Source organism: Ananas comosus, linkage group 9 (genome assembly GCF_001540865.1).
Source record: "Ananas comosus cultivar F153 linkage group 9, ASM154086v1, whole genome shotgun sequence".
NCBI classification, from domain to species: domain Eukaryota; kingdom Viridiplantae; phylum Streptophyta; class Magnoliopsida; order Poales; family Bromeliaceae; genus Ananas; species Ananas comosus.
Window position 1 is genome coordinate 3226017 of NC_033629.1, and position 25692 is coordinate 3251708.

A 25692-nucleotide genomic window follows, 5' to 3' on the forward strand; every position below is an offset into this window, starting at 1 on the left:
AAACTGCTGTTCTCAAATCGATGAAAGCTCTTATGAGCAACAGGTCACAGTTGATGTCAGTTTCATCGAGCCAGGGGCAGGGGTTGGTTCGGTCCAAATGTGGGACTGGTGGGCCGGCGCATTTCAGCGACTTTTGTGGGTCGCTTCTTTGGAAGCCTATGATTAATTGCATAAATGATGCCACACCCGAATGAATGGATCGGCCCAAGATGGGGATTGAGTGTTGGACCCAGACACCCTATCCGAACCCGAGCATTTCGCCATAGGTACTAGGGGCCGGGGGTCGCCGGTTGGGCCTTCACCTGACTATCTTTGGGCCTCGTGTTTGGACTCAGGGACTCTCTGGGGCCATACCAGAGCAGCTTCCTGTCATTACGACGTTTACAGGAGACAAAGATCGTGATGATGGAGTCAACCATTTTGTTTGCGGGCCTACTATGGAAGTTATAGTTGCAAGTGGGCCTACGCTGAACTACGACATGGAGGGGGGACTGGATCATGGTGGCGGCAACGACTGCTAGGACACACAGCATACTCAATAGGAGATCTGTTGAAGATGGGATCCCCATTGGGCGACTTACTCCCCTACACCACCAGGCGGGGCCGCCGTCACCTTCTCCCCCGATCCAGCGAGCGTCTTGCCAGTGCGGACAAGACCTCAATGATCGACAAAGCGATCTCAAGGAAGGTTAGATTGCGCGAAGGCAACAGTGGCTGCAAGATCGTTCATATTGATAGGAAAATCCGCAAAAAGAGCCGGTCCTTCGGTGTAAAATTGGGAGTTGCGGAGGCTAAAAATTTCGCAGAGTTTGCGAATCTCTGTGCGTAGGAGCAATGGGTCTCGGGACTGTAGACACTCTTTTTGGGAGTTTTTTTTGGCTTTGGGTGTCTTTATTTATTCTTAATGTTTCGTGTCTGTAGCTGGAATGTGAGAGGTCTTAATGATTCGTCTAAACGTAATGCCGTTAGGGCTGTTGTCTCTAAGCTTAGTAACTTGGTGTTGTGTCTCCAAGAGTCCAAGGTTAGTCATGTATCTGGATCCTTTTTGCGTAGTTTTGGTGGTTCTTTTCTCGACAAATGTATTTTTGTTGAATCCTATGGTGCATCCGGGGGCCTAATTACTTGCTGGAGTTCCCGAATTTTCATCTGCCACGAAGTGCTTGTGAGAAGGTTTTCCGTTTCAGTATCGTTGACTCACATCACGTGTGGGACACTGTTTTATGTTACAAATGTGTATGGCCCGTCGACATGGGAAGGTAAAGAGGAGTTCTATGCGGAATTGGCATAGTTGAAAGAGTGTTGCAAGGATAAATAGATTGTCTGTGGAGATTTTAATAGCACTAGAAGTCAGGAGGACCGGAGGGGAAAGGCTTGGAGTTCTAAAGCAACTTTTTTTATTCAACGAACTTATTAAGGGACTAGCGCTAATTGATCTACCTATGGTTAACCAATCTTTTACGTGGTCTAATATGCAAAGGTGCACGACTTTAGCTAGATTAGACCGCTTTTTAGTCTCGACGGAATGGGACTCGGAATTCCCGCTGTCCAAGGTTGATGCTTTTTCTAGAGTAACTTCGGATCACTGTCCCATCCTATTAACTGCCAAGAGATATGACAGGTTGAAGAGGAAGAAACTTTTTCATTTTGATGAAGCCTGGTTGAATCATGAGGATTTTGTCTCCAAACTACCAGGTTGGTGGGGGGAGGGTACTAAGAAGAGGTCGGCGGTTTTAACCTTCACGACGAAGTTGAGGCACTGCAGGAAGAGGATCCAAGAGTGGTGTACGAATGATTTCTACAATATTCGTGGTCTACGGCTCAAACTTATGGGTGAAATACAGGAGATCGATAAAGCCGAAGAACAACTCAAACTCGCACAGGACTTAAAAAGGGAGGAGCTAAAAGAAAAATTACGGAGGGTTCTAATTGACGAAACGTCGATGTGGAAAGCCCGTGCTAAGCAACATTGGCTACAAGGGGGTGACAGCAATACAAAATTTTGTCATGCCATAGCGAACGGGAGAAAAAGAGCTAACATAATTGGTACGATTAATGACGACGGAGTTGTGTGGCAGACTGAGGTGGAAAAAAAGAAGTATTTTTTCACAAATTCAAGGAGCTCTACAATCCGGAGTGGAGTGGTCTCTTCACCTCGAATCGGGTGTCTGATTTTAATATAGCTAGACTTTCGGGACCCTTCAGTATAGATGAAATTAAGCAAGCGGTTTTCCAACTAGGAAGTGACAAGGCGCCGGGGCCGGACGACTTTCCACTAAAATTCTATCAAATCTTTTAGGATACCCTAAAGGGGGATATCTTGAAAATTTTTCAAGAGATGTATGAGGGGAAGCTGTCCACTGACCCTATTGATTATTCTTTCATATGTCTCATACCGAAGAAAAAAGGGGTGCAGCGGGAGATTCGTCCAATAAACTTACTGAATGGCATACAGAAAATCCTTTCGAAGGTCTTGGCCAATCGTCTGGAAGAAATTATGAACGAACTGATTTCCCTGCAGCAGTCGGCTTTTTTAAAGGGGAGGAACATCTCCGATGCATTCGTAACAGTCTCTGAACTACTTGGATGGGGACATAAGAAGGCGATAAAGGGGGTTGGTGTGAAGGTGGATTTTGAAAAGGCATATGATAGGATCAGTTGGCCTTTCCTGTTTCATATCTTAGATCGGTGGGGTTTCAACGAAAAGTTGTGTGGATGGATCAAGCTATGTGTGTGCTCTGCCAAAGTGGCAGTGTTGGTCAATGGAGAGGCCACCAATTGGATCAAACAAAGAAAGGAGTTAGGCAAGGGGATCTGCTCTCTCCCTTCATTTTCTTACTAGTAGCGGAGTGCTTGGCCAGGATGGCAAACGAGGCAATCTCTAACAACCTTATCAAAGGTCTTGGCCCTTCTGACACGAGCAAAGTGACTATTATTTAGTTTGCGGATGACACGTTCTTTTTTTGTGAGTCTAGAAAAAGATATATTAGAAATCTAAAGTTCTTATGGCAGCTCTTTGAATGGGCGTCCGGCATGAAAGTTAACAAGGAGAAGTCGGAGCTGTATTATATTGGACACAACGACGGAAAATCGGGTAGACTAGCAGAGTTACTCGAGTGTAATGTCGGCTGCCTACCTACCAAATATCTTGGCCTGCCTCTATCCATCAGAGTACCATCTAAGGTGGACTGGATGAGGGTTATCCATAAAATCCAAAGTAGAATTGAAGGATGGCAGGCTAAGCTGCTTTCTAGAGGGGGTAGGCTCATCATGGTGAACGCGGTTTTAACCAATCTACCAATTTACTTTTTGTCGACGTTCAAGGCACCCAAATGGGTGATCAAGCGTATGGAGGTACTTCGGAGAGACTTCTTTTGGAAAGGAGGAAGGTTCTCCCCTGGTAAGGGTTGTTTAATCGCCTGGAAAAATATTTGTAAAAGTAAGAAAGAAGGAGGGCTTGGCATATTGGATTTAGCGGTTTTGAATCAAACTTTACTTACCAAATGGTGGTGGAAGTTTTACACAGAGTCTCAGCTACAGTGGAACAAAATCATTCATGCCCTATATTATCGCAGAAGAAAACCTTTGAAGGAAAGGAGATACTTTCGACCACTTTCACAACGGTAGAAAGGTATCCTAAGCCTTTCCGAAATTTTCAAATAGGGAATAAGATATAAACTGGGGAATGGGTGCTCTATTGATTTTTGGTCGGATCAATGGTGTGGTGAGAATTCTTTAAAACTGGCCTACTCGGAGGCGTATGACACGACGGTATATAAGATGGCTAAGGTCAAGGAGTGTTGGGGGAGTGACGGTTGGGTCTAGAGCAAGATTTTGAGGGACGAAGTTGTTAGTATGGAGGGTTTGTGTACTAACTATGCGGAATTTAAGGATCGGGTCTCAGCTTTCAAAGTTGATCAGAGTCCTGATAGGATTACTTGGCGCTGGGACTCTGTGCGGCGCTTCTCAGTTAAGTCGGCTTACTCGATTTTGACCGATGGGGGTACGAGGGATGCACGTGCAAATAAACTATGGGGACTTCGTATACCTCTCAAAGTAAGGGTTCTCTGCTGGCTTGTTCTCAAAAAGAGGCTGCTCATGGCAGACAATCTCCTAAAAAGAGGGTGGATCGGAGACACAGCTTGTGTGCTATGTGGGGTTGAAGAGAAAACCGTTGATCACTTGTTCACTAATTATGTCTTCAGTAGATTCATTTTAGTGATGGCCGTCGAGGGCGTACAGTCGGGGGATTTGGGAGTTGACGTCCATTCGGTTTGGGATAGGTGGGTGCGTAGGAAGGACCCACAAGCGACGAAGAATTGGATTTTAGAACTAGCGGCCTGTTGGTGGACAATCTGGGTCAGCAGGAATGATACGATCTTTAGAACGATTCAGCCGGACCCCTGAGGGTGGTTCGTAGGGTTAAACAGTTGTCGAATTCTTGGGAACATCTTTTGTTGGCTAACCGGTAACTGATTTTTTTTTTTAAACTTTTGCCATTTTTCATCATTATCGAGGCCCGGTTCATTATTATCGAGGCCCGGTTGCCTCACTCGTGTAGCCTAATTCATCTATTCAATGAATGAAGCGGGTAGCATGCTACCTTATTCTAAAAAAAAAAACAAGTAGTATCAGAGCCGTAAAGTACCATGTGACTTATAAACCAGATGACAGCATATTCGAAAAGAATATAGATCAAATGCACCGGATAGCCACGTCAAAGTCAAGTGACTTGTAGCTGATCAACGAAGATGACGTTCAGGTGAAACCAAAGCGAAGGAATCACTTTGAAGAAGTAGGCATCCGCACAACAAACGACAGCAGATGGTTGTGATGCTTGACGAAAAGAGAGCGAGGAGAGTCTGTGAAGAGATCTAATAAAACTTGACCAGATAGTCAGGAGGGCTAGCAAGCAATCCGAAATACAGAAAATTCGGCGAGATCTCGATGAACTAAGGATGTCATCCAAAACGAAAGGTACTAATCCGAAACTTATTTTTCGGGTTTTCAAGTTTTCGTTATGGGTTTAGATTGGTTTATTCAACCTAACTTACCAAAGTTCGATGGAACAAATTTTAAACGATGGAAAATAATAATTCGATGTTTTTAAGAATCCCAAAATTTGTGGGATATAGTGGAGAATTGTAATTATGAAAAAGAATTGGTCAAAAAGAATTTAGAAAAAGAGATTGAGAAGTTCTATCATATATATTTCAACCAGTGGATCTATCGTTGGTCCGACCGACACTCCCGCCGTCCGGCTGCCGTAGGCCAACCCTTGCTCCACCAAGCTCCGGTAATCTAGTATTAAAATTCCTGCACACTGTTTCAGATTTCGGTTGCTGTTCCGGCGATCCGAGTGTACCCCGACACTCCCGGAAGTTGGCACGATGATCCCAGATTCGTGCCGAATATCGTGCTCACCTCCTTTGGGGTCAACGAAGCTCCGGTTTGCGTACTAAGCGATGTTTAGGCACTGTGTGCACTTTTTTGCTGAACTTCGAGTCGCTCCCACGCTTGCCACAGTGGCTGACCGTACTCTGAAGCATAAGCACGGCCTCCGGCACATCGAGACATGCCAGCGGGTGTCTCGGCTAGGCTAGAAAGTCCTCGGTTTGCGCTGTCGGGCCGAAAACCCCGAAAATCACATAAAATGATATGATTTTTGAAAGTCGTAGGGGCTTCTATGCAATTTTACATTTAGTGGTTGCTGTTGTAACGTGTGCGGGCATCGGGTGACCTTTGGACTGGTTGTCCAAGGCCCCAGGCCTTTTTGGAAATCGAATGTCGATTTTCGATGCTTTTTTCGGTGAAATCTGCCGATGAAACATGGTTTCAGATCGAAATTCTTCCGACGGTGCCCCACAGTAAATTATGTGGTTCCTGAGCCTTGTTGGCTGGTCACCCGCATCGTTTCGAGGGTGAGAAAACAACGGGTGAGCGATGGTGGGTTCCGGTGTCGAAATTGATACTTTCAAAAATCTGGATCGGAACGATATTTCGACGATAATCGTTTCGATGTGAGGATATATGTTTGCTTCCAGGTCACACAAATTATCGTGTTTTGTGGCAGCGGGTGACTCGTGGCATGAGTCGTTGAGTTTCGGGACAGTTCGTGGGTCTCGACGGAGTCCCGGTGCAATTTTCGGGACTTCTGGCGAGTTACGGTAATTGGTGTAGGGGAATCAATTCCCGTGAGTTTACTGGTGGGAATGTGAGTTTGTGTTTCGTATATGTGGGTTGTGGGTTGGATGCTAACCCGGTGGGCCCTTCATAGGTCCGGTTGTCGTTTTTCGGCAGTCGGGAGACAGGCGCGACATTCGTACAGGTGGGTATTTCGATTCGAAGTCGGTATAGTGGTGCACACTCGGTGACGTTCTCTCCACCCTCTCTTTTTTAACTTGCATATCATGTTATGAGCTTAGCACCCTTTGATTTCTTATCTATTGCTCTACTTGGTTACTGTCCGTATTTATCATCATGATTTAGAAATAGAGTGGACTATCTGTGGTGACCTATTCGGTCGGTTCGTTATTCACATTTAGTTATTTACATGCTCACTTATACATTCCTTATATGTTTCGTTTTAAAGTTTTCAAAAATACAGTTTTAGTTAGCTTACTTTTACTCGTTCTTGTTGCTTGCCGTCGTGCAAGTTATGTATATTGAAATGTTATCCTCTGAATTGTTTATTTCTTTATACATGTACTCGTTGTTGTTGAGCCTTGGGCGGACAGGGGAAGCGTTGTCCGTTCGGCTTCTATGTACGGGCCCGGATCGACCAAATTAGCGATAGCGGGATGTGACAGATAAAGTGTTGTTTGATGACCTATGAGGTCGGTATACCTTGAGGGGTAGGATTGTCGGCTAGTTGCCGACGGATGATTATAGATTACATTGATCCATGATCTGACATTCTTTTGACCTAGTCGGTCAGTTTCTTGTATCTCGTATTGTGACCTATTTGTCGATTTTTGTGCATATATGTTAGTTGACATTGAGTGGTTGATACTTGTATACCTTCGGAATGATGTTGAGTTGTTCTATCCTAGTTGACCTGAGTGGTTGGTACTTGTGTTCCTTACGGTTTGATGACCTATTGGTCGGTGTGCCCCGAGGGGCGGTGATTGTCGGCTGGTTGCCGACGGTTGGCTATTGAACATATCAGCATAGATCGCTACATACTCGTTCGCATTTTGTGAATACCAGCTGTCTGATCCACCGCGGCTAGGTGTTTTTTTTCGAAAAAGTGGTTGGATGTGCCAGCTCGTGAGCCCAGCGGTCAAAACTAGGTTATATGCAGCCCGTGAGCCCAGCGGTCAGAACTGGGTTATATACTGGTAGAGTAGTAGTGGCATAAGCTTGAGGTCTGTGGATCGTCATGCCAGGTTTCTGATTGGATATTTTTGGGACTGATCGCCTGGTTGATGTATACTTGTACTTTGTTTTGTATTACAGTAGCGGCTAGTTATATTCTTATATACTGTTGTTTACCGATGCATCATTGCTACTGTAGTTATGATATTCATGTATGCATTCTGTTCTATTTTACAGTAGCGGTAGTTACATGTTCTATTACTGTTCCTTTTTCTTTTGGCATATTAGCTACTGTATTGTGATATCTACCTATGACTTTGATGATCTCTTTCTGCCGGTGAGTACTCAACGCTTTCTTCGGCTTGCGGTACCCACTGAGAGGAGAGACATGTGTACATGTTCTCACCCCCCACCCCCATTTTAGGTGACATTGCTGATCCGAGTCGGAATGGTACGTGAGGCGCGTGATTAGTGGTTGTAGAGCTTTCGACTGGTTTATCGGTGTCTGCCACCACGAATGACGCACCTCGCACGGGGAATTTTATTTTCAATTTCCCGTGAGGTAGTATTCATGATTCAGATTAATATTTGAATATGTATGATTATCAGGTGTTGTGGATTCATGGCTTCCAATAAACGCAAGCGTCTATTGTTAATTACCCCTATAGAATATTAGGGCACCTTCGATTAAGAGACCTCTGAAATGCTGAAGATTGAATAAAAGATGAACGAAGTTCAGTGGATTGAGTTTGATTCTGAACCAGGGTGTATATAACCCTAATGTGAATTGGGATTCGATCGGGTTTAAATTGGACTTAAATACATGAGAGAGTCCAATCAAGCTCTGTATGTTTAGAGCTCAATTGAGTTCACCATAAGACAAAATCCTAATTATATATATTAGGATTAGTCATCATGTACTTGACATTAAACTCTAAGTATAGGTATTAGAGTCTAATTTGGTTTCATATGAGCCAAATCCTAATTATATATATTAGGATTAGTCAAAATGTAGTTGACATTAAACTCTAAGTATGGGTATTAGAGTCTAATTTGGTTTCATATGGGTCCACCCTAAGGTGGTTTATAGGCCGAATCCTAATTATATGGGTTAGGATTAACCGAAGATTAAACTCTAAGTGCATGTATTAGAGCTTAACCAAGAGATGAAATTTAAACTCCAAGTGTATGTATTAGAGTTTAAATTAGTGAACTCTGAGTGGATATATCAGAGTTCAATTGCATATGATTTGATCAATTCTAATCAGGTATTTTAGAATTTGATCGAATTTTAAATAGGTCAGGATTCTAACTCTAGTTGTATGTGCTAGAGAAGAGATTTGATTTGGATTTGACATAGGATCAAGGGGATTTGAATTGGGGTTCAAAAAGGGGCTCATTTGAATTTTGGACTCCTTTTTGGACTTAATTTGGATTTGATATGAAAATTTGGGTTTTATATGGAAATTGGGCTCAAAATGGGCTCAATTTGGATATGGTATGGAAATTGGGCTCAAAGCTGGCTCAATTTGGATTTGACATGGATAAATAGGTTCAATTTGGGTTTGATTTGGATTTCATTTGGACTGGGTATGAGAATTTGGATTTTACATGGTAATTGGGCTCAAAATGGGCTCAATTCATATGTGGATTTTGGGCTCAAAATGGGCTCAATTCATATGTGGATTTTGGGCTCAAAATGGGCTCAATTCATATGTGGATTTTGGGCTTATTTTGGGCTTATGAGAATTTGGATTTTGGGTTAATATGCAAATATGGGATTTGGGTTGATTTGAAGATGGGATTTGGGATTTGGATTGGATATTGTTTTGAGTTTTGAATGGTATTTGGGCATATTTTAGGTTTGGGGTTTGAACTTGGGCTCGGGCCTTGGACTGGAATTGGGCCCAATGGGATTGGGATTTGGGCCGTGGATTTGAATTGAGCTCAATGGGATTGGGCTTTGGGCCGTGGATCTGAATTGGGCTCAATCTGGATTGGGCTTTGGGCTCTGGATTTGATTTGGATTCAAATGGGATATGGCTTGGGCCTTGGATGGGTTTTAGGCCGTGGATTTTGGATTTGAATTTGATTCAAATAGAATTTGGATTTGATTTTGATTCGAATTTGGATTTGGATTCGGGCTCGGATTTATTTTGAGGTGGATTCGGGCTCAATATGGGCCCGTATGAAAGGTCCAAATTCAGATTCATATATGGGTCCAAGTTGAGACTGGAATTACATATGGGCTCGGGCTTAATATGGGCCTGTATGGTTTGGACTCATCACTTTCTTTAATCAAATCATGGGATTCGGTCCAGATTCGTATTTATGTTGGACTTGGGTTATGTTTAACTTGGGTTTGAAGTGAATTTGTGAAATGAATATGGGTTTGGTCCATATCAGATTCGAAATCAAAATATCTGGTTCAAAATCAAATTCATCCGAAATAAATATTGATTCGATTTAATTCGACCAAATCGAAAGGTTCGATTAAAGGGTTCGATTATTTTCGAACACTATTAAAAGAACAATAAAAAGGATATTAATCGGAAATCCGACTAACTTTCTTTCATTTCTTCATTGAAGGAGAATTAAGAGAATATTTTTTTTCTCTTTATCTCTTTTATAATACAACAGAAATGAATAAAAATTTTTATCTCTTTTACAGTCGTGGGACAACTAAGGCGGGATAAAAATCCCTTCCTTGCCTCCCTAACAATGGCAAAGCTCTCTCATTTCTTTCTCTTTTGATAATATATTTTTTTTTTGCAAAGAGAAAAGTATCGCTCTTTCTCTCTTTCTTTTTTTTTTATTATTGGAGAAGTAACATTTCTTTCTCTTTTTAGAGGAGAGCATCGCTCTCTCTCTTGATAATACTGCATTTTTATGAAGAGGAGAGCACCGCTCTTTCTCTTTTAATAACACACATTTTTTATAAAGAGAAGAGCACCGCTCTCTCTCTCAATTTCGCCGTTGAGCACTTGGTGAGCGGCTTCGTTTGAGAGGAGAGCATCGCTCTCACTCTCAGGTTCGTTGTCGAGAACTTGGCGGTCGGCTTTGTTTGAGAGGAGAGCATCGCTCTCTCTCTCAGGTTCGCGGTCGAGCAGTTGGTGGGCGGCTTCGTTTGAGAGGAGAGCACCGCTCTCTCTCTCAGGTTCGCTGTCGAGCAGCTGGTGGGCGGCTTCGTTTGAGAGGAGAGCACCGCTCTCTCTCTCAGGTTCGCTGTCGAGCAGCTGGTGGGCGACTCCGGGTTCGAGCCATCAAAGTCGACGACGGCGCGCGGGCGTCGACGGATCGGCCGAGATCACCAGCAGAGTCATGGGCGGCGGCTCGGCATGGGCATCGACGAATTGGCCGAGAGGGGCGCGGCTTCGGGTGGCGCGGCTTCGAGTGAATCGGCCGCGAGTGGCGCGGCTTCGAGAAGACCGGCCACGGGTGGCGCGGCTTCGGGTGACGGCGACTTCGACGGGGCCTCTGCGTGGCTTCGGGCGGATCGGGAGCGACGGCGATGACCTCGGGGTCCCGCTCGAAGCGTGCCTCCCCGAACTCGCGGCGCACGTTGGCACGGAGCACATCGCGCCACGGCACTCAGGGTCTCGTCGAGCGTGCGCGGGTCGCGCGCCGCCGCCGAGCGGAGGAGGGAGTAGAGGAGGCAGGCGAAGTCGCAGCGGAGGCCCTCGTCGCGGGAGATGAGCTTGTTGGAGAAGGTGAGCCCGGGCAGTTGCGATCTGTGAGGAGCAGCGTTGGCTCGGGCGCGTCCTCGGGCGCAGCGGTTGGCGAAGAGTCGGACGGCTCGGAATGGGTAGCCTTGGGGCGGTGAGGCTCGGCATGGGTGTTGATGCGGCGAGTGATGGAACGGCCTCGTCGGCCACCCCTCGACGTCGCGGCCGTGACTGTGCGTCGGGTTGTCGATCTGGACGAGCACGTCCTAGAGCAGCACCTCAGGTCAAGGTGCCTCGGAGCGGGTCTTCGGCGGAGCACGACTCGGGTCAAGGTGCCTCGGAGCAGGTCCTCGGCGGAGCGCGTCTCGGGACGGGGAGGCGAACCGTTTCGGCAGCATCGAGGTCAAGGGGGAGTGACGAGGGCGGCCTCGGAGTGCCTCGGGTCAAGGTTGGAGCGCATCTGGGCGGCCTCAGGAGCGCCTCGGCGATCGGGGCGTGGAGCCCCGGGCCAGGTGTCTTAGAGCAACGAGGGCGGCTTCGATCGGTGAGGAGCGACGGCGACGGCAACGGAGCGCGGCCTCGGAGTGCGCCTCGGGCGGCGAGAACGATGTCCGGAGCGGGCGGGGTTGGCGGGGAGCGATGCCTCGGGTCGAGTAGCCTCGAGCCATGGCGACGGGAGCGCGGTGGAGGTGGATGTTGACGCGGGTGGTGCCACCGGCGCCAGATCTTGATGGGCGCGAACACGCGCCCGCCGCGGCACATTTTGCCGACGGCGCCCTGCCTGGCGCGGGTGGGTGTGACGTCGGAGCGCACGGGATGTGACCTCGTGGCGACGCCTCGGTCGCGGTCCTGGCGGGCGCGCCCTCAGGTCGGCGTCGGAGCACATCGGGAGCGGGCAGCGGCCGGCATTGGGAGAGGAGGAGAGAGAGAGAGAGAAAGGGCTTCTCTTTTCTCTTTCTTTCTCTTTTTGTTTCTTTTTTTTTTCTTTTTTTTTTTTTTTTTTTTTTTTTTTTTTTTTTTAGACGAGGAGAGAGATGAGAGCTTTGATCTTGTGGGAAGGAAAGAAAATAATTTTTTTTTCTTTTTTCTTTTTTTTCTTTTTTACCTTCTTTTTTTTTTCTTTCGTGATCAGGGATGTATTTTTTTTTTTAGGAATGGGTTTTGAAGATTCAAAAAAGCTCTTTCGTTTGATTTTTTTTTTTTGAAAGGTATTTATGGGGGTGGTGGGTTGTAACTATCCTGAGGAGGTCGCGCGGCGATTGAGGGACGTGGGTAGTGTGGGAGAAAAGTGGGATGAGAGAGAACGTGTGGGAGACGTGGATGTGGGAACGGGGTGTGTTTACAAATAATATCGTTTGGGGAATGCTAGGGGGGATTTTGGATGGTTGAGATGAGATTGTGGGGTATTTTGGACGGTTGTGATGAGATTGTGAGATATTGGGTGGTTATGATGGGATTGCGGGAATATTGCGGATTAGTCCTTTCCCTTTGATCATATTACACCTTAATAAAAATATTATATGATTAAGGTGGGGCATTTTGTAAATATATAAAAGGGAATAGACTAATATGCTATTTTATATACCCGTACGTATTATTTTTTCGCAATCCGGTGCATGAGATATTTTCAAAATTTAAATTTTATCCATGCACCTGGTGCATAGATGATCTCATAAGCCATCTCTATTTTTATTTCTTTCTCTCCCTCTTTTTTTTATTCCTCTGTCTTTTTTTCTTTTTTTTTTTCTTTTTTTTTTTATGCTTCAACAATCGGTTTAGTCCCTACCTTTACTATTTCTGAATAATTAACTTAGACACTTTATGGTTCAGTGGTTTTTCTTAAATAAATGTTTATGGTTTTGTGAAGTTAATTAAAGCACTCGTGGTTTTCATGTAAAATATTGGAATTATTTTCTACCCCTCGTGGTAGCATTTTAAAGGAAAATGTTTCCGTGTGAAAAATAGTTTTAAAAAGGGTTTATTGATTTTTCGTAATTCTTAGTATTTCAAAATGAGTTTCTGAGTGGAAAACGTTTTAAACTAATAGATGTGGATTTACGAATATCTGTGATGAAATGAATGGTGTATGTGAATGGTGTTTGTATGTGGATGTTCATACTTGTGGTTGTATCTTGTACTTGTGCGACGCCGTACCAATATAGGAGAGACTCTGTCCGTGTGAATAGTGGATACTCTGTATTTGTGGCGGATCTTACATCCTTTAGGGTCAAGGTTTTCAAGAAAGAAGAAGTAAAAAAAAAAAAAAAAATTTGGGCACTTCCGCATTGGCTTTTAAATCCAAAAAGGTATCAGAGCCAATCACTAGCCGAAAATGTGTGGAAAGTCTCGGCTGAGCCAAGGTTTGAAAGACAAGGTGATAGGCTATGTCGGAGTCTGTATGACAAGGTGACCGGCTATGTCAAGGTCTGGATAACAAGGCTAGTGAGGCGAGTCTCACATCGCCTGGTGATCTTGGATTGTGTGTGTGATTGGACTGACGAGGACGTCAGGGTTTTAACGGAGGGAGTCTGTCACACCCCAATAATCCCACATCGGATAGAAATGGAGGTGTGATTGGGTATATAATAGACTTAGACACTAGTAATAACAACTGGGCTTAAGCATTTTGAGCCGGTGGCTGGGCTCAACGAGTTATTATTGCTAGCAGGTCAGGTAGATACAAAAACGCCATTTGACGGTGAGGTTTGTGCTGTGAAACACGGCTTGGTGGCGGGATTTGGGCCGTGAAGTCCGAATCTGTTATAGGCCAAACACTTGTCGAATAGATTGGAATGTAAACCACCATTCGGCAGCGAGATTCGGGACGTGAAACACAGCTCGGTGGGCGTGAAGCACGAATCCGTTGCAGGACAAACATCTGCGTCAAACAGGTTAATTTGGAATGTAAAATACTATTTGACGGCAAGGTTTGGAGATACGGAACCATTACCTGCCAAACACATGTCAAATTAAGTAGCGAATTTATCCTGTTGGATATGATTGTGACATGTCAAGAGAAGCATTCGAACGTCAAATTAAGTAGCGAATTTGCCATGTTGGATATGATTGTGACATACTATTGACGGCGAGGTTTGGAGCGTGAAACACAATTCGATGGTAGAATCTGTATACGTCAAATACGGAACCATTACCTGCCAAACACACGTCAAATTAAGTAGCGAATTTATCCTGTTGGATATGGTTGTGACATGTCAAGAGAAGCATTCCAACGTCAAATTAAATAGCGAATTTATCATGTTGGATATGAGTGTGACATGTATTCCAACGTCAAATTAAGTAGCGAATTTATCATGTTGGATATGATTGTGACATGTCAAGAAAAGCATTCCAAGGCCTTCCAGGTGTAAGGACGACATGCGTTGCCAATTTACTGTGACATTATTTTCTGTGACATCATTTATTTGCCAAATTGGAGAAGAATATTCATCTTTTTTTTTTTTTTTACTGTAACTCTATTTTGTTTACTCGTGTTAGGCGACTCTTAATACCAAAACATGCCAAAAGTAGAGAAGAGTCATCTCCAAAAAATTAGAAAATTTTCAAATATTCATATATTTTATCCAATTAATACATCCAAAACTATATCCTTAATCTCCAGAAATTTATTATATTTATTAAAAATCTAAATAAATTTTTATTTTTCTGAATTTTTGTAAATACTAACATGGTCGACCAATTTTTATATTTTTATCATATTTATGGTTGAATAAAAAAAATTGCAAAATTTATCGATCTTCACGGTTTTCATTTTTTCAATGCATTGCGTATTCGAAGCACCTAGTTAATTAAGACTGAAAGGAATAAGGAAAAAAAAAAAGGTATTACAGAAAGCCAAGTGACCCTACATTAGTAGAAATTTTAGTAAAATACCCGCGCGATGCTGCGGATCTAAAATATTTTTATAATAAATTTTATTTTTTAATATTTTTATATAGTTTTATAAGTCTAATTATTAATTAAATAAAAATTATATAAAAATAATTTAATAGTTAAATCTTAAAATTGATATATGCCCAAATAAATTTATACATCACTTTATTTTATAAAGATTTATATGAGAAAGATTTGAGATAAATCTATCAAAATAATTTTTAAAAAATCAATAGATAGAAGGGAAGTAAATTTGTAGAATAAATTGCTTAATAAAATTATTAGCAGCGTAGTAGGCCGAGTTCATTGGATAATTTTTGTTGATTCAATTATTACAGGTCTAAATTAATTCTTAGATGGAGATCAACATGTATATTTTTTGAAGATATATTATATTGGTTGGCGACTAACAGACCTTTCATTTATTTTTCTAACTTTATAAAGAAATCAAGATCAGTGTTGAGAGTATAAATTTATTCTAAACAAATAAAGTTTGAAGTGAAAATATTTTTTAAAAATTCAAAAAGTATTAGCGCAATAAATTAACCCTCTTATGCTAGCTCTTTATTCAAGCCATACTATCTCACCATTAATAATATTTATTCTTTTGTTTTTTATAATCATAATAATTTTATTCCCACAATTTTGATGATAGATTTATAAAAAACTTATTGTTTAATATATTTTAAATATATTTATTTATAAAAAAACTATAATAATAATATTTATAGTATAATAATTATTGTATAGTAATAATATATATATATATAATATATATATATATATATATATATATATATATATATATATATATATATATATATACTAGTAAAATGTACGTGCAAATGCACATAATAATTATTAGAAAAAGTTATAATTTTTTAAATTATTTTTTAATTTTAGGTCATATTTTATATGATTGCCAAATATGTATCTAAAAATTTAAAATAATAAATCACGCTATTAAGAAAGATATGCTTTAAATGATAAATAATTAACAATAATCTCTAATGCAAAAATTACTTTTGAAATTAAATAGAAAAATAAAATCTGTTAGGAAATAAAATTTTGAAATTAAATAAAAATATAAAATCCGTTATCTTAAAAAGATAATATATTTTGAAATTAAATAGATAATATCTAAAAAAGATATTTTAAAATAAAATGAAAAAATATCTTTTATAGGATTTTCACACCCGTAATCTGTTATAGAAAACTTACTTTTGAAATTAAATGAAAAAATTTATATTTTAGAATTTCACATCAGTAATCTGTTATAGAGAACTTACGTATTCATTGCTGTTCTATTTCTATTTTATTCTTATATTTAAATTTTTCGTACGGAAAGAAAAAAATGGGCGCTAATTTTCTCCCCGAAAAATGGTGTGTCGACCGACACCAAATTTGAATATACGTGCTTTTTATATATAGTATAGATATATAATATATAATATAAATAGAAAAAATATTTATATATAATAATAATTTATTATATTATTTATTTTTCTTTCAACGAAACAACTATAAAGAAAATTTATTGAGTTACCGACCGTCCCTGCGCGCAAGTGGCAAAAGGTTGATGGTTAGTATCCGAAGTTCGAAGTTCGAATCCTACATGATTCACATTTCAGCAAGTTTATTTCTAAATGAAATAAACGAAGCGGATAGAATGCTACCCATCATCTCGATCTACAAAAAAAAAAGTGACGGATGTTGGAATCGGGTATATGATCGGATTGCATCGAGATATATATTAAAATTGTAGCGAGTATTGCTATTTAGTTTAATTACCCGTACGTTAATATTAATATTTGTTTTTAATATTGGATTATGAGGCATTTTGTGTTTGAAAAATATGTTTTTTAAATAGGTTGGGCCGTGAAATACAATTTGGATCGAGCATGACCGATCGTTCCTAGCGCAAGTAGCAAAACACTTGGTAGTTCATACTTAATTAAGGTCTCAAGTTCGAAACCTTATTGCTTTACATTTTCAGCTAAATTTATTTCTAAAAAAATTAAACGAAACTAGTAGCATGCTATCTTCCTCTCAAACAAAAATCGAGTCTTTTGACACGTCAGGGCGTGAAACATGTCGGAGGGAAATACGATTTGGGTGGAACAGGTTTAGAATATGAAATATGATTTGTGTCGAATAGGTTTGGAGCGTGAAACACGATTCGAATGCGAGGTTTGGAACGTGAAACACGACTCCACGGCGAGGCTTGTGCCGTGAAATACATTAAACTGAACAAGGGTTTATAAGTTGGGTATGATTATTGTAACTTAGTTAATTCGGATTCGGCAAAAATTCGGTACGGATATAATACGCATAAAATTCGTTTTTCTAATTTTTAAATTCGTTAAAAAATTCGGCTTAAAAAATAGATTCGGTTTAAAATATAAAATATAAAATATAAGATAATTTATATTTAAAAATAAAAATTATAAATTTTTTATTCATATTTTCAATAATTTGGGAATAATTTGCGGAGCCCAAAAATTCACGAATAATTATCTTTCTTTGGGAAAAATTCGTAAATGGACTGTTTAATTCGGATTTTCAATAATTCGTGAATAATTCGCGAATAATTTGCGAATTAACTAACTAGGATTGTAACATGCCAAGAGTAGCATTCAAAGGCTTTCCAGCTGGCGTGAGGATGACATGCATCGTTAATTTCCTAACAATAATTAGTGTGTAGGGAACCCCAAACCCTAAAGGCAAGTGTTCTTATTCCCTTAATTATAAATACCCCACCGCATGCATCCTATCCCTCATAGCAATCATCCTATCCCTTCAACACCAATCCACCGTTTTTGAGAATAAACAACCAACAATGGGGGTTAGTAACTAGATTAATCGAAGCTTACAATTCATTCCTGTACTATTATTTTTTATTTTTGTTTTTTCATCTGAAGTATCCACNGCTTAGATACTTTATCATCAAATAGTACTACAAAGAGATAGGTAGCACACTACCCGCTTCACTTCGTTTATTTCATTTAAAAATAAACACTACTCGCTTCACTTTGTTTATTTCTTTTTAAAATAATTTAGCTAGAAATATGAATCAAATAGGATTCGAACTTGGAGCTTCGGTACCAACCATCAAGCCCTTCATTATGCCTTTTAATTCTCTCTTTACATTTGCTACCTTTGCCTTTACAGTCATACTTAAGAACTTTTACAGCTGGGACCCTAATTCATGACATTATTAATTTTCATTATGCTGCGACGGTTACACTAATATGTACGGAACGTGAAATTAATCCGCCATCGGTTTTATCTTGCAATGTATTATCACAGCTTGTTAGCAAACAACCATAATTAAGAATAAGCTGATTAATTAACATATCCAGAATAAAAACTTAAATCCGATTCCTCTCATGTACTAACTATAAGCTTCAATTTGAGCTCTCCTTCTAAATTTGTTTTACCCTTCTATAAATTCGAAGAAGAAGACTTCTTTTCTCTTCTTCTCTTTCGCATACAATGTCGCACCCTCCGTGCCAATTAAGCAAGGTTTTCAAAAAGAGACTCCGCCGAAATCACTTTTAAAAAAATAAAAGAATTGCTGAGTTCACACACAAAAGTCCTTTTTTTTAAGAGAAAGGTAGCAAATAAATTCGGCTGGAAGCGTAAACCAACTAGACTTCGAACTTAGGACCTCGGGAACGTTGCAACCACCAAACCTTTGTCCCTTGCACTAGGGTTCACGCCCAAAAAGTTAATTAGCACTTCTATGCCTTATATATATAACACAGATAATTAAGCAGCAACCTGCCCACTACCCTTGTATATATAATAAGATATGTCTACTCTATTACATATTTAAATCTTCATCCTAATCAAGTTAGGATATAATTACAAGTCTAACGAAATTATAACAATCAGTTGAGTTTCTGGATAGACGATCAATTCAATCGCCTCTCCAACTACATATTGCGGACCAAAACTACGTACTGCAGTCCGTCCAACTCGCAACAGTTGTTGTGTAGTTGCTAGCTAGCTTCAAATTAGCTTGTTTCGAACTACCTCTCAAGTCGGAAAGAGAACAATATGGAAGTGGAGAAGAATTTTGGGGAAGCCACTTAGCTTCGCATATATTTTAGTTCAGCACCAAGTTCAAATTAAACTAATTAGGTAAAAATGACACCGGCCGATTTTTTCACATCCAATTTACTGTTGTACAATTTCTCTATTCCACAGGTTCAAATCAGTCGCAGACTTACCGGCATACGAGTTACGGTGGATAGTAAAGACAACCTTACTGTTGTTCGATCGCTTACTCTTGTCGCCGGTCCTAATATCAGCTATGGACCATATGGTTCTTCTGGAGCGGGAAATTCTTTCAGTGCAAATGGTACAAATATTGTTGGCTTTTTTGGGCGTTCTTCAGCGGAGCTGATTAATGCAATTGGGATCTACATAAATACCTAGTTTCTCTCTACTCTATCTGCCCCGGGTTTACTACGTGACCTTACTATATATACGTATATATAGCAATAAGGATACAGTGTGCCGGGTATCCATTATGTCCGTTATGTCTTTATGTGTGTCTATATATGTTTAGCGGGCAATAGTCGAATTAAAAAAAAAAAAAAAAGAGTTTGCCCCCTTAGATCTATGAAATAAAGAATAGCAGGCATGCTATTCGTGTGTAATGTTACTGTTCTGTTATAAATAATGTATGTTATACTATTTGTGGGTTTGTATGATGTTCTTATATAAAGAATGTGCGGATTTATTTTGTTGTTAGCGATGTTAGCGAACGAAGGGCCGGGCAATGCGCAGCAGCGAAGATTTTTTAAGTTAAGAATATTCTTCTACATAACTAACAATTTTTGCGTGTATGATTTGCCCAGTTCAGATAAAAAAAAATTTCATTAAAAGTTTATAATTTTATATTGCGTTGGTGGATAAAAATAAATTTTAACATAAATGTGCTAAAATATGAACCATATATTGACAAATATAACTTTAATATCTGGCCCTTTAGTTTTGTTAGTTTATATCGATCTAATTATGATTTAAATTGGTTATGATTATGAATTAATTATTAATCGAGATACATTTTATGTGTGAAATTAATTCGGATTGATATAAAGTTATGTATGGGAAATAAGAGTGATGTTTTGAGTTGAACCACCCAACTGGGGAGCAAGTCGATCTAAATTGACATAAATTTGAACCTGAAATGTGTAAATATGTAGGTCGATCTATGGGATGAAACTTTATGGGAAAAGATTAATCAAACTGGAAGAGTAAATGGATGGCTACGTTTGGGGGAATTGAAACTAACCGTGGCACATTAGATCTTGCCTAATTGGACGACCGATGATACGGGTGCCGATCCAACTCGATGTTTGTGAGTCATTTTGTGTTCTACTTGAGAGTGGCTCAAGCTCAGCTCGCTCATTTAACAAATAAGCTAATTCTGAACTCACTTTTCCATTCCAAAATGTAAACCATTGAATAAGCTAACTGTAGCTCACTCATGCTACGATCGGTATAACTCAAGGATGAATAAATAATATATGTAAATATTATTTTTATTTTAACATGAAGCTGATTTAGGTATTACTCTATGTTCTTTGTTAGCATGACTTTTTTATTTTAGTACGGATTAATACACCAGAGTAAAGACAGATATAGACATAATATATTATCTTGATGGGATTGCAGCATCTTTGGATGTAATGTGATTTTTTTTTAATAAATATATACCGAGTATCACATAATATTTTAATTTCAAGAAAAAATAAAATATGTTTGAAGTTACGATGTGGTGCACTAATTAATGTTGAGCTCGGGTATGAATGTTAATCTTTCCTGCTCATATGGTAGAACCCAGTGTTGGGCTAGGAACGAAACACAAGGTGATGCGGACCGGAACACATTATTGACCCGGTTAGATGCTCCCTCAGGATCTGGATCGGCTCCTGAATTGATCCTCGAATGCATCACGATCAAATCAAGCGATTCGGCTGAGAAGAGATCGAATCAACCGGATTCTATATCATTTTGCTAATTAAAGCCGAAGAATCAGGAAGATAGTATTCGGCTGATTGAAGACTCGGTTGAATAAACCAAGTCGTTTGTATTGTGGAAAAACTTGGGTTACAAGTAAAGTTAAGGCTATTTCTAGAAAAAGCTATAAATGCTGGAAGAATAAGAATTACAAGTAAACTATTCCTACAAAAACTGTAAATGCTGAAAGATTAAAAATTACAAGTAAACTATTTCTAGAAAAGTTGTAAATGCTGAAATTAGAAATATTGAAAAATGCAGTATTCTTTCGTTCGTAAGAGAGAAATGCCTCTATTACAGGCTTCAAAATTACTATTTATAGTAATATCTTATCAGTCTACGTTATTGGTTGGTTTTAGTAGTGGGGGGAGTGTTGTAGCCATGATCGCGTAAGTTACGCCCCACTTCCCCCATAAGGTCTCTCCACCTTCAGGTGCCTTGTTGTCGGCTTTTGATGCACCACGTGTCCTTATTTCTTTAGCTCGTGTGTTGGTCAGGCCGTCTATCTTATGACATGCTAATTTTTTTCATCAACAATGCCCCCTCAATAGTCTTTTAAATGAACATTCTGAAAACTATTGATGCTAAATCAACGGCTCGATTATAGCCAAGACCCGAGCTTCAGTCTCGTTGATCTTGGAAGGCTTAAAGAAAGCACATTTATATGGTTGTCGGCCCTTTACTATCTCAGTCGCATACAGTTCGGCTTTCCTAGCTGATTTTTCACTTTCATCGATTAGCTTGGCTATTCTTGAACCCACTGTTCTATTAAGGATTTCTTCTTGACTTTGCCCCAAGTTCTATGTCCGCTCCAATGTAGCCGATTGTTTTGATTTTTTTTTGAAATTTCTCGTACTGACCAACCCGAACACCCAAATCAAATAGATTTGAAAATTACTTGTTTTCGAAATGATCTTTTATTTGAAAATGTAAATCATTGAATGCCATTTTGATGAACTCTGATTTCAGCATCCTCACAAAGTATCGGTTTCTGGCCGTTTTGAAATGGTTAAAGTACTCTTCAACCGTTTCACCCAACTTCTGCGATATAAAGCTAGATTAGCCACAGAAAGTTTATGCTCTAATCTATAAAATTGTTTGTGAAACTTTCGCTCCAACTCGTCCCATCGAACGAAATTGGCAGGTAAGCTCGTGTATAATGTAAACGCCGTCTTGATTAACAACATGTTAAACAAGCAAAATTTTAGGAATGGGTCAGCAGTCGTTTCTCTTCACTGGGTTGTGAACTGAGTAACATGTTCCACAGTATTCTCAATCTCTTCACCCGAGAACTTGTCGAACTTTGGCATCTTACAATTTGTCGGATACGGATGTTCCGCATCAATATTAGCTCGATATCGAGACCTAAATACAGGCCGCATTACCGGCCTTACCTCTACACCGAACATATTCCGGATTGCCTCTTTTATTTGAGCATACAACTTATTGTTCCTCGCTGCGGGGGCTCCGACGGGGGTCGGAGCCGGAATTCCATTCGGCCCTAGAGACAGCATGTAGTTTTGTACTATAGAGTTAAGTCCCTGTACTACATTGAGGCCCTTTCGCCCAGCCCTCATGCCCATGTTTTGGAGCTGATAAACAGGAAAAGAAGGTGGAGAAGGTAAATCCTATGCAATTTCTGGCTGGGAGCCAGCGTTTACATTCAATGGCTTATAGGCAGCCTAGAAAGGCATTATTTCGGGTTGTTTCTGCAGTATTGTTGGTGCGATTGGGTTCTGTTGCACCGGCGCAGTTAGGGGCCCTGGTGGACCTCCGTAATGTTGCTCGTTCCTGGGTAGCAGCTATCTGATATGAACTATATTTTCATTAGACACTGTGATGGCGGCATTACCTTGTCTAATCGAGCGATACTTTAATGACTATTTTGATCCAATGCCTGCAGGACTCGAATCATCCTATCCCTTATAGCAATCCGACACTTTTGAGAGCAAATTAACAACCAACCAACGATGGTGACTCATTAGATTAATTAGATTAACCGGAGCTTATATAATTAGTTAGTTGTAGTATAATCTAGCTCTACATGTAATGTTTGAATACTAAGAGTTAGCGTGTTTCGGATAGAATATTCCTCTATGCTTTCACTGTAAATCTATTATGTTTCTATTCTGTTTATACCAAAGATGCGAAAAGTAGAAAAGAGTCGTATCCAAAAATTTAGAAAACTTTCAAATGTTAAAATGTCTAATCCAATTAATTATACATCCAAAACTATATCCTTAATCTCTAGAAGTTTATTCTATCTATTAAAAATCTAATTGAATTTTTATTTTTCTGAATTTTTTGTAAATACTAACATGATCGACTAATTTTTACATTTTTATCATATCTATGGTTGAATAAAAAAATGCAAAATTTATCGATCTTCATGGTTTTAATTTTTCAATGCACTACGTATTCGAAGGACCTAGTTAATTAAGACTGAAAGGAACAAGAAAAAGAAAAAGCATTACAAAAGCCAAATGATCCCACATTATTAGAAATTTTATATTAGCACCATAGCAGGTCAGGTTTATCTGATAATTTTTGTTGATTCAATTATCACAGGTCTAAATTAGTTCTTAGATCGAAATCAATATGCATGTTTTATCAAGCTATTTTAATTGGTTCGCACACAACAGACCTTTCGTTTATTTTGCTTAACTTTTAAAAGAAATCAAGATCTCAAGATCACAGTAAGAGATAATAAATTATTTATACCAATAAGTTTGGAAGTGTAAAAAATTTTTTTGTAAAAATTCAAAAGCTACCCGGCGCAATAAATTGACCTTATGCTTTTTATTTCAGGACAAAATTTGCTGGGCAGGTGCCCAACCTGTGTCCCTCTCTTCTCTCTTTTTTCTTAAAAAGGGCCGCAACATTTTTTTTTTTTTTTTTCATGGTGCCGATGGGCGCCGGATGAACCCATACCGGCACCGTGCGCAAACTAATTGGGCACGCTGCCGAGCAAAATTTTGTTCCCTTCTTATTCAACGCATATCATCTCACCATTAATTGTGAGAAATAACTACCACAACAAAACCGAAAATATTCTTTTCGGCTTTTATAATCATAATAATTTATTCCCACAATTTGATGAATAGAATAATCCCCCATAAATATATAAGATCTGTACATTTTTTTACTAATACAATTTTTTTTTTTTTTTTCTAGAACTAGATGATATAAAAAAATTTTTTTAAAAAAATTATTTTTCAAAATATTTTCCAACATGGCCATACACCTCTTATACTCCGTTGGAATGAGTACAAGAGCGGTATAAGGGGGTTGATCCTCCCTCCCTTTTCTTTCACCCTGTACCAAACACAATTTGGGCGCGGGGAGGGCGGGGTGGAACACTTGTTCACCCCCCACCATCTTTATGAGGTTGGAGTGGAACAAGTGTATTCGAGAGAAGAGAGAGACCTCTTGTATGGAGGTTGGGATGGAACAAAATGTTCGAGAGAGACCCTTGTATGAGAGTTGGCGGTGGAACAATGTTTCGAGAGGAGACGAGAGAGATTTTTAATTTTAATTTTAATTTCTAAAATTTATAATTTAGTTTTTTAAAATTTAAATTTATAATTTTAAATTATAAGTTTTAATGTTTAAATTATAAATTTAATATTTGTAATTTTTAAATTGTAAATTTAATTTTTTAGATTTAAAATTTAAAATTTTATATTTTATATCTTTTAAATTTAAATTTGATCTTAAATTTAAAATTTGATATTTAAAATTTAAAATTTGAAAATTGTAAGTTTTAATTTTAATTTTAAAATTAAAAATTTAAAATTTAAAATTTTTAATTTAAAATTATTAGTTTAAAATATTAAATTCAATTATAAAGGTAAAATTATTATTTTCTATCTATAACTATCAACTATTCCACCTTATACTCAGATTTTCATCCACACATAATTTTTCTAGTTCCAGCTTATACTCACATTTTCATCTCAACAAAAAAATATTCTTATTCCTACGAAAATCCAGTCTTATACCTATCCCCGGTATAATTAATTTTTGCTTATACCCGAACCATTCTTAGGGTCTGTTTGCAGGTTCCTCAAAAAATAATAGAAAACTATTTTTTAATGAAAAAAAGTTTTGGTGGAAATATTTTTTTTTCAGTTTCTATAAATAAATATTTTTATTTCACTTTTTTGATTAGTTGAATAATGTCGTATATATATATATATATAAATACCATCCGTAAAAAAAAGAGAGTGAGATTGCACATCTTTTAAAATATAATATAACTCACAAACTATTTAAAATACAAATAATAAATAATTAAATAAAAATAATTTTTGAAATAATTTTTAGTTTAGTATAAATAAAATAGTTGGACAAAAAGATGACGACGATGGATAGGAGAGACACATACACCCACCCAAGCACACGGACCCGGAGAGGGAGACGCGGGCGGCTGCGGTAAATATCCCGAAGCCCCCTAGTTCCGGGCCCGAGGAAACGACCGCCAGCTGCCGCTGTTCTGCTTTGCGCTAGGCGCCCTAGACGCATGCCGCTGCCGCTGCTGCTGCCGCTGCCGCTGCCGCTGCCGCTGTCGCTGTCGCTCCAAAAAGCGCCCTAAAAACCCTAGCCGGCCGCACCCACTACCACCGTCGGCGCTATAGACCCTAAACGCATGCCTTGGCGCCTAGCCGAACTCCACTACCGACCGCCGCGCCCTAAGCGCCCTAGAAGCTTAGGCGCTCGCCCCGCCTCCTGCGGCCCTCTAAACCCCGCGTGCTCAACGCTCTAGACACATGCCTACGGCGACCGAGGT

The 25692-nt window shown here is 39.5% G+C and overlaps 2 protein-coding genes and 1 long non-coding RNA gene across 4 annotated transcripts in view; all 3 read left to right on the forward strand.

Annotated features, from left to right (window-relative positions):
• Nucleotides 1-25692, forward strand: part of LOC109715152 (chromatin remodeling protein EBS-like) — a 71980-nt gene that overhangs the window by 11843 nt on the left and 34445 nt on the right. The window lies entirely within an intron of this gene.
• LOC109715155 (salt stress-induced protein-like) overlaps nt 17562-25692 on the forward strand; it is a 68577-nt gene continuing 60446 nt past the window's right edge. The window contains exon 1 of the mRNA XM_020240019.1: nt 17562-17715. Within this exon, the coding sequence (XP_020095608.1) occupies nt 17710-17715 (6 nt within the window). The 5' untranslated portion in view covers nt 17562-17709. The remainder of the gene's footprint in view (nt 17716-25692) is intronic.
• The window catches only part of LOC109715156, a 34717-nt gene continuing 26933 nt past the window's right edge, over nt 17909-25692 (forward strand). Inside the window, exon 1 of the long non-coding RNA XR_002217526.1 lies at nt 17909-18123. This is a non-coding gene — a long non-coding RNA (uncharacterized LOC109715156). The remainder of the gene's footprint in view (nt 18124-25692) is intronic.